General features: G+C 34.1%; 1 protein-coding gene and 1 long non-coding RNA gene across 2 annotated transcripts; one reads left to right on the top strand and one right to left on the bottom strand.

Annotated features, from left to right (window-relative positions):
• The first annotated feature begins 1,854 nt into the window (after positions 1–1,854).
• LOC110718906 (uncharacterized CRM domain-containing protein At3g25440, chloroplastic-like) lies at positions 1,855–6,842 on the top strand. The gene is made up of 3 exons (XM_021897845.1): positions 1,855–2,348; positions 3,803–4,204; positions 5,070–6,842. Exons 1-3 carry the CDS (start codon positions 2,001–2,003, stop codon positions 6,282–6,284), a joined length of 1,965 nt encoding a protein of 654 aa, XP_021753537.1. The 5' UTR covers positions 1,855–2,000; the 3' UTR covers positions 6,285–6,842.
• Positions 6,843–8,899: 2,057 nt separating this feature from the next.
• LOC110718461 lies at positions 8,900–9,696 on the bottom strand. Its single transcript, XR_002510916.1, has 2 exons — positions 9,577–9,696; positions 8,900–9,481 (listed from the first exon to the last, which is right to left on the bottom strand). It is a non-coding gene; the product is annotated as an uncharacterized LOC110718461 (long non-coding RNA).
• Positions 9,697–10,243: the final 547 nt, after the last annotated feature.

Genomic DNA, 10,243 nt, shown 5'->3' with positions numbered 1-10,243 from the left:
AATATATATTTTCAAAATATTAACTTTTTATAATTTTTGCTTATCGATAATTAAAAATATTAATGATTGAATTTGTGCATTAGCAAACGTAACTAAAAAAACGTGTCAACTAAAAAGAAACGGAGGAAGTATTATGTAATGAACATTATTTATGTATACCCACCATAATCAAAAGACAAAATTCAAAGAACATTTAACAATAAACAATGAACATTATGTCACAAATAAAAGTACATTACACTGACAATCAAAGAACACGGACATATGTTGTTTTCACTCTTTTTTAGTTCAAATATGTTCTTTTCACTCTAGGTATATGTTCATTACATTTTAATAGTATGTTCATTTTCATTATAGCTATATGTTCATTACATTTATATAATATGTTCTTTTCGTTTTTTTTTTTTTTTTGGTAAAACATCTGTACGATGCGCATCGTACTGGCGCATGTAGGAACCACGCATTGCACAAATTTGGTATGACCCGATACAAATCCCTCACAAGTCCGATGCTAAAAAATTTGCATTCTCATAGGATATGGATCATGTATGGACATTATTTTCAAAATATGTCACAAACACAAAAAAGCTTGCCCATGTGTTGGCCTACTTATTTACAATTTATTAAAAAAAATTATTTGTATTAAGTGGGTTAGATGGGTTAAAACATGACTTATGGGTCAAGTTGTGCATGAGCTGGTTAAGACTTAAGAGAGATATACTTGACATAATTTAATCTCAAGTCATTCTAAGCATGACCTGGGTCACTGCGAGTACAAGACACGGTAGTTTATGACACGTGAGCTTATACGACATGCTTTGTGGACAGTTCTACTTCTAGCTTATCAAAATTACTTCATTTTTTTAAAAAAAGTCTTTGAAGGATAGTGAGTGTGAGAATTAGGTAGGAACCCTACTCATGAGTGGAAATTCTAATGTGACGCAAGTATCAAACTAGCATAGAGATATTTATTTTTATTTTTTTTAGAAAAGGTAAGTGCGCTTCAAACTGCAATCCAAACCATTTTTATCGGTTAGCTTAGAATATTGTCCAATCCGCGATTTTGAAAAAAAATTATGAGATCAATTTTAACCACTAACTACAATTTAATGTGGTTTATGGTTTAGATAGCAAACCAAATTAGACCATTTATTTTGGACATTATATTTTAATCAAGCAAAATTAGAAGGTTTAAAAATAAAACTAAAGTTATAGAGTTACACATTAGTCCACTTGAAATTTATAAGTGTTGTCAAAAAAGAGAAAACCTTTTAAATACTATATTTGCACAAAAATTTTAAAAGTATGGTTAAAGGCATAAAGCACATTGCAAGTGTTATTGGTGTGAGAAATTTTGCAAACCATAATCTTTGCAGTTTAGTTTGGGTGTCAAACTATACCGAATTAAACTATTTGTATATTGTGCTTAAAATTAATCACACTTACACTAATCAAGTTAATTTTGAACTCTAACAATAAAAGTGTGGAAACTACTTTTTCTAGTTTTTATACTTATAGTTTTAGTATTAAAAAAACTAGAAACGATAATGATCAAACATTCAATTAGTGATTTATTGTCTTTTAATTAGTATTGAAAGAGCAACGGATACAATAATGTAGACAAGATTCGATCTCATGTTTTGGGTATCACCCCAAGTCCCCTACGATTTATTATTGACTCAAGTACAACACAATTAGAAATACAAAGTATATCGAGTAGTCAATTTACTTGCTAATTAGTAATTATACATAGTAATTTACTCTGTATTTATTTATTTTTAAAAACCAACTTGTTGAAAGTTTTTTTTTTTTTTTTTTTTTTTTTTTTTTTTTTTTTTTTTTTTTTTTATTGTGCCAAACCTAAATATCATAACAAGGAAAAAAAAGGGACTTTCATGTAAAATGTCAACAAACCAAAACCCTTGTTAACCCCAGAAAGGCTCTTCAATGGAGGAAGAAGCTAACTACTAAGAGAGAAATTTAGGGTTTAATCAATAACTATGTTTGTCACCAGAAATCTTCAAAGACAATCTCTCAAAACCCTAACTTCTCTTTTCAACAACAACCCCTTTTTTCTAAGAAATTCAATTTTTTCTTCAAACGCTGAAATTCAGCAAAATGGTTCATCAATCTTCAATACATCTTCTTCAAACTCATCAAATTTGGATTTGGGGTTCAATGATTTTCGACGATGGATGTCGACGGCGAAAGGGCGGAGTATGAGGAGCAAAGTAGAGCGAAGAATGCAGAGAGAAGCTGGTAAAACTCAAAGGCAGATTCGTCAAGCTAAGAAGATTAAGCTTAAGCTTATGACTGAGGAAGAACGCCTCATTTATAATCTTCGAAGGGTATTTTTCTTTTCCCCAATTTTTTTGATTTTCTGAGAATTTATTACTATTATTCTGATATAGTATTGAAGCTTTGAGTCTTAACCGTCGTAATTAAGGATATGACATGATTTGGCTCGAGGACTATTTGTAGTAGTTGAAAACTTGAAATAGTAGTGATAGGATTATAGGAAATGTGGCATCTTGAAATAGTATATGTGACTATTATTCTCGGGAGTTGATACTTGGGTTTGTGTAACATTAGTTGTAGTGATTGTCATTGCCAATTTTACATTGTTGATTATGTAATTGCTATGATTTTTGGTGCTAGTTATGGGTGGAATATGCTAGTATGTTGTATGGATTTGGGAATGTGGGGTTAATTAGGATTGCCCGGGGGGTGTTTTTGCGAGACATTTGTCGTATGCAGTTTAGCAGACAGTAGGGTAATTGGAGAGTGGAATGAGGTTATTCGGTTACATTGAGTTTATCTGTCTAATTATGGAAATGTAATGGTATAATTGTAAGTTGTAACCATGATGAAGCTATTGGAGTAAAAGACTGTAGAAATCTAAAAAGTTGGAAATGTAACCATGAGATTTGCTGAAAGATGAGTTCCTTTCTTGTCATAAGCCCATGGAAAAACTAATGACATTAAATTGGTTTGTCCCATTTTCACTTGAACTAAATACTGAATTTCACTTACATGAGGTAGCTGAAGCCTGAACAAAAGCCAAAGGTTGAGATGATATTTAACATTTACAGGCTATAATGTTAAATGCTTTGCCATACTCTCCCAAAAAAGTACTATGAACTGTTGGGTATCACCATATGGCCCTGTGAATCCTTGTTTGGAGCTCTCCTATTTTCCTCTGTCAGAAATTCACTTAAAATGTATGATGCAGACATGAAGTGTGTGCTATGTTACTAGATTGTTTAATTGTTTTCTGAACTAGCTGGTTATTTAGAATTTGCTTGTATCTCCTGAAACTAGTGGTTTCTGACTACTGATTTTGGTTATGATGATCTGTTGTTTCTCTGGATCATGTTTGTTGCAAAGTTACAACTCTTGTCATTGCGGCTAACACTTGATTTGTTCTTTTTACCTTAAAAAGGATTATGCTCAGATTAAGTTCAAAAGAATAATTTCAAATAAGTGCTACTCCAAGTTCAATTTTATAATCTCAGATATGTAAGGTGTAATGAGTTCAAATAAGCTCCATTACGTTCAGATTTAGCATCACTGGTGCTTTCTGAAGTTCCTTTCTATTCAGCTCCCTTCCCCCACCCACCCCCCCCCCCCCCCCAAAAAAAAAAAAAAAAAAAAGCAGTTCCTTCAACAGTAGGGCACTGATCTACCTGGTTCAATCAAATTAGGATCTTTTATCAGTTTTTGAACAAAATTTTTGAATTCATCATTTGATCAGTTTTGCATAGAATATTTAATTTCATCATTTGATCTTTAAATGCTGCAGGCTAAGAAGAAGGTTGCATTGCTTATGCAAAAGCTCAAGAAGTATGAGCTGCCTGAGTTGCCTCCACCTAGGCATGACCCAGAGCTGCTGACATCTGAGCAGCTCCAGGCTTTTAAGAAAATTGGCTTTAGAAATAAAAACTATTGCGAGGTTGGTGTTCGTGGAGTCTTTGGTGGAGTTGTCCAGAATATGCATCTTCACTGGAAGTTCCATGAGACTGTGCAAGTTTGTTGTGATAACTTTCCTAAGGAAAGGATCAAGGAGATGGCAACAATTCTTGCAAGGTTAAGTGGTGGTATTGTGGTTAATGTACACAATGTGAAAACAATTATTATGTTTCGTGGTAGGAACTACAGACAACCAAAAAATTTGATACCTGTCAATACCCTTACGAAGAGGAAGGTATGTGAATCTAGTTTTGTTGTTGTTTTACAAGGTCTGCATGGTTAGTTGCCTATGGCTGGTCATTTTAGAAAAGTTCTGTGTCTTGATTGATACGTATGTTACTGGCTAGTGGCATCTACCTCCTGCCTGCTTTCTCTCTGGGTATGATTTCCCTGAGTTACCTGAGTTGATGATGAAAGTCTCAAGTAGGATGGTCTTTATATGAGTGGCCTTGAAGGTCAAAGCCACATTCACCCCTTTTGTTGTTTGTTTTGGAATTTATTGAATATCAAAATTGCTATCAGTTTATTAATACCAGACTACATCTACATTAATGTGGGGCTTCTATCCTGAACTTTTTCATGTGCTCAGTATGTCCAATGAGGGCAGTCATTTCTTGCATATTGGGTTTGTTTGGGGCATAGCTGCAATTCCATTGATGGAGTTTCTTTTGTAAATTTGAGTGCAATGATATAATTTCCATTGTTTTAGGCCATGTTCTCTTCAGGCGTTCTAATTCAAATTTCCTAGGCCCGGTCTGGTTTAATTTTTTTTTTGGCCTTCTCTGATTTTGATCTTCTGATTTGACTGAGCTTTGACCGTATTTGTACGCTAATATATAGGATTGGTCTTTTTAGATACGTCTTAATGTTTATACTCCAAATACTCTATTTTTCATAATATTCAATAATACAGAATCAAAGAATTTTGCAATAAGCTAATCATAAAAACGAAGATCCGGTCTGCGTCCCGTATGATTTTTAAAGAATAAGATATAAGTTCCCAAAATAAGGTGAAGAGAACACTGCCTAGTTGCCTGTTTTTACAGTTGCCTTGTACTGGTATTTAATGCTAATGTCTACATTTTGGTTTGGACATGCAGGCTCTTTTCAAGGCAAGATTTGAGCAAGCACTTGAATCTCAGAAACTCAATATAAAGAAGATTGAGCAGCAGCTTCGCAAAAAGGGAATAAGCCCGGATGATCCTGTTGCCATGGCAAGTATTCAGAGGGTAGCATCAACATTCTTTAACGCAATTGACAAGAAGGAAGGGAGCCCCTATGTCTTCCGTGAGGCTGAAGAATCTGTGAAGCGGCCTCTAAAAAGCTCAGAACACTCTGATCCTGCTGAGGATAGTGATCAAGAAGAGCTTGACAAATTTATAGCGGAGATAGAGGATGCTGTTGATAAGGAATGGGCTGAGGAGGAGGCTGCAGAACAGGAAGAGTACGGAAAGATAAGGTACCGGAACAAGGAAGAGTATGGTGGAAGATTCAACAAACCAGATCGTTTTGTAGATAATTTCTCCGATGATGGAAATAGAGGTCGAGGTAGAGGTTTGACGGATACGCATCGAAGGCAAAGAATAGAAGACAGTGAAGATGAAGATAGTATTTCTGCACCTATTGAAGAAGATAGCGCAAGCGAAGATGAAAGGCAGGCATATGATTCTGATGATGATAAACTTAAACGCCGATCATCCAGAGTTGAAAGATGGAATCCAGAAAGATCAAGAGGATCACATGGAAACCAAGGCTTCAAGCAGACCAATAATAGAATTACAGGAAAGATGTCTGAAGAGGAATCTGAGTCAGAAAATATGTTTGAGGACCTAGATGATGTTATGCGTGAATCTGATAGTGAAGTGGGGCATACACCAAGACTACCAAGGACTGCAAGAAATGAATACCGTAATGGCCATGGCTCAGAAAGGAGAGAGAGGAGCAATAGGGTAGATGGTGCAGGTTATCCTGAAATTGATAGTGATGATTCTGATGAAGGTGACAGAAATTCCAGGTTTAGAGATAGAACCAGAAATCAGGACAAAAGAGGCAGGGTTGATACTATGGGAAGAAAATGGGGGAGTGATGGTTCTGATATTGATGAAGATTTTATTGAATCTGAAATCGCCATGTACGGATCAGATGATGATGATGATGATGCTCTCGAATCCGGCGCTCTGAGAGGAGCCGATGAGGACTACAGTGGCTTGGGTGGGCTGTCACAACATCATGCAAAGGTGGAGGATAACAAAACCCCTAGGAGAAATCAAGTGTCTCGAAAACGGAATGATGATGAACTTTGGGACAGTGATTGAGCCCGGTAAATGTGAGTCCATCAGTGATAGCATCAATTATCACAGTCCTGGAGTAAAATTGCATTACCATTCGAGAAAGCATATTTCAGGATGACTGGACCGTCTCATGCACTGAAGATGGAAGTACTGCTTGTGAAATAACACATTGCTTGAATAGGCTCTGACATAATCATGAAGTACAATATACAGCATCTCTTCCAGAATCCATACTATAATATGGGCTTCTGTACTTGGGTAAGTACAATTTATAACTATGATATTCATACGAGCTCATGACTTTTCATGGTGTATTCTGTTCATGTTAGGGGTATCAGTGGTTAGGTATGTTTTTTAAGGTAAACTCATGCATCAGTGAAAGTGGGTAGAAATTCACAGTATATCTTAACTTTTGTGTTGGTTTGAAGCAATTTTCCATGAAGCTTAATTTAAATTAATAATGATTTTGTGTTTGCCACAAATTGTATTTTGTACATTATCCTGGATGATGTTTCTGAAATCGAAAACTTCTTGAGTTTCAGTAACATTTGTTAATGCGAAGTTCTCTGATTTATTAGCTAATACGCTCTCTTTTTTGTTTTGCCCTTTTTGTTTCTACTATATGAATGTGAGATCTATTTCGTATTTTCAATGTCGCGACACAGTTGAATACAAGTAGTTTTTTGATGTGATTTGGCTGTATGAAAAAGGAACAAGATCCTCTTCCGTTACCGATTGGTCCAGTTATTATACATGTATATGGAGGCTTTGTTTCGAAGCACATGAAATGTACTTTCTAGTAAAGTAGATCAGTGTTCTAATTATATTGCACCCCTGTTGGGTTTATTTATTTGCGCCGTAAGTCATACAATAGCCTATACAAAGATTCATGAGATTGCTCACATTTACAGTGTAATTTAAACAAGTAGCCAACTAATTCGAACAGAGGGCAGTCTTAGAGGAAGGTAGATTAACCAACGTGAGGAATTGTCACAACAGTTCCTGCATTATCAGTCCAGATCCAAACTCGTCTGCAAAGATAGTCATGAGTTACAATAGCCCCTTGCTTCTTGATGATCGCCCTTACAAAAGGATTCTGTACCTCAATTATCTTTTTCGCGACTTGAGCGTTTTTCCCTAGTAATTCTGGCCAGGCATTCTTTCCTGCATCATTATAAGAACCTTCATTAAATCATTAGATTAAGTAACTGTACGCCGTAAATATAAGAATTAAAATCGAAATTGTAGACCCAAAAAATAAAATAAAAGCTTAAAGTATTAATCACCTGGACAGTGAATTTGTGCCATCTGAAATTTTTGAAAAAAAAAGGTCCGCAGTTGCTGAAACTTTGAAAGTTTATTCTATAAAATTTAGAGCTAATTATGTGTATGTTATGATTCGTAAATATATGGTACAAAAATGTTATTTTATAGAGGAAAATTGTGCATGTGCAAAGCCTATTAATAGTAACACTTGTTAAGTGAGTGGAAAGTGTCTAGACTTCCAGAATTCAGTTTGTTCATGACATCCAGCATTTACTAACCTTAAGACACGGAATAATTGCCTGTTAATTTGAGGATTATTGCGTCATTAGTTGTCTACCGTATTTGATACGTATGTATAAACTTATCTAAATTATTTTATTTTTATTTAAATTTGAATTAATATGGTTTTCTTATTTGACTAAACTTTAATTAGAGGTGATCAACATCGGTCCGGCCCGAAAATAGGGCGGGTTTAGGCAAGTCTAAAAACACATTTTTAGTTAAAAGCCTGAACCTGAGCCAAAAAAGCTCGTTACATTTTTGCGGGTTTGGGCACGAGGTATCATGTTAAGGCCCAGCCAGACCCGATTTTTTTATCACCTCTAAATTTAACATAATGGTATACGAGTATTAATTTTGTTAAAAAAATTTATCAAATGAGCTGTCATGAAATTTGTATTAATGTAGACTTTTAAAATATATTATGAAGCTTTCATAATTTTTTTAATCACAGAAAGTACACGAAGTATATATATTTAGTGATAGGAAAACATAATAGAGACTAGAGAGGTATGGTATATCAGATATTCAAATCTAATCATTGTATAATAAGCAAAACATGGCCTAATTTAAACTCCAAATAAAGTTAAAATTTTAAGATGTAATCTTTTATTCAATGGAATCATTAACATATAGTTTTGTACCTGTATAGGAAATAAGAAATCCTGGACTCGTGTTTCATGTATAGATTTATTATAACTTGTTAAACGTATAAGAGGATCCCAAAAAAAAAATGATCATAGTATTAGTATTAGTATATATATGAAAGACAAAACTAAAGTTCCAAGAATCGGATCATTGTGATGGTTGCGATTTGTGAATTGTGTGATATCTAGTCATTTGATCATGGATATTTTTACCAAGAAAATGAGAAATATTTTTTTGGCGTTCAACTAAAATTGTAGACTATGACACTACGTACACAAATTGTTGGTAAATAACTTGATTATTGTTTATATGTTGATAGCCATAGCCATATACAAACGTTATTTATTAGATTATCCTCATGACCTCATGGTAGCACCACATTAACGCACGTGTGTTATAGATGTATTAAAAAATTATAACAAAGACGATCCATCAAATACTCATTATACAATAATATTGCTACTATAGTTTTATTTATTGATGAAGGTAGCAGTACATATTAGTTCAATCAAGGAGATAATGAACTTAATCAGCTAACTTTAGGTATAAGGACAATAGTTCCAGCATCATTTCACCCAAATAATAACCCTATCACAACGATTGTCCAGTTATTATGTGTACATGTATATGGAGGCTTTGTTTCGAAGGATATGAAATGTACTTCCTAGTAAAGTAGATCGATGTTATAACTATATTGCAAACCTGTTGGTTTTATTGACATGAAATTGGAATACAATACACTACTCCCTCCATCCACAATTGCTCGCATTAATAGTGTAATTTAAACAAGTAACCAACTAATTCGAACAGAGGGCAGTCTCAGAGGAAGGTAGCTTAACCAACGTGAGGAATTGTCGCAACATTTCCTGCATCATCAGTCCAGATCCAAACTCGACTGCAAAGATAGTCACGAGTTACAATAGTCCCTTGCTTCTCGATGACCCCCCTTACAAAAGGATTCTGTGTCTCAATTATCCTTTTCGCAACTTGAGCATTTTCCCCTACTAATTCTGGCCAGGCATTCTTTCCTGCATCATTATAAGAACCTTCATTAAAAACTTAAACCGTAAAAATAAGAACTAAAATCAAAATTGGAGACCCAAAAAATAAAGGTAATAATCACCTCTACAGTGAATTTGTGCCATCTGAAATTTTTGAAAAAAAAAAAGTCCGCAGTTGCTGAAACTCTGAAAGTTTATTCCTATAAAATTTAGAGCTAATTATGTGTATGTTATGAATTCGTAAAAATATGGTACAAAAATGTTTAATTTATAGAGGAAACGCATGAGCAAAGCCTATTAATAGTAACACTTGTTAAGTGAGTGGAAAGTGTCTAGACTTCCAGAATTCAGTTTGTTCAGGACGTACAGGGTTATCGGGCATTTACTAAACTTTGGACACGGAATAATTGCCGGTTAATTTGAGGATCATTGCGTCATTAGTTGTCGTCTTGTCGAGATCGAGGCTACGTTGAATTCACTATATTTGATACTTACTTATAAACTTATCTGAATTATTATTATTATTTTTTTTGTGAAATTTTTTTTATTTAAATTTGGATTAATATGAATTTTTTATTTGACTAAAATTTGACCATTTTGGTATAGTAATTTTGTGAAAAAAAAATTATTAAATGAGATGTCTTGAAATTTGTGTTAATGTGGACTTTTCAGATATATTATGAAGCTTTTATAATTTTTTAAGAGAGGTATGGTATATCAGATATTCAAATCTATTCGTTAGTAAAATAAGCAAAACATGGCCTAATTTAAACTCCAAATAAAGTTAAA

The sequence above is a fragment of the Chenopodium quinoa genome, unplaced genomic scaffold, assembly GCF_001683475.1.
Source record: "Chenopodium quinoa cultivar QQ74 unplaced genomic scaffold, ASM168347v1, whole genome shotgun sequence".
NCBI lineage: Eukaryota > Viridiplantae > Streptophyta > Magnoliopsida > Caryophyllales > Amaranthaceae > Chenopodium > Chenopodium quinoa.
Note: the sequence above shows the minus strand (reverse complement) of the source record. Positions and strands in the feature narration are given on the sequence as shown.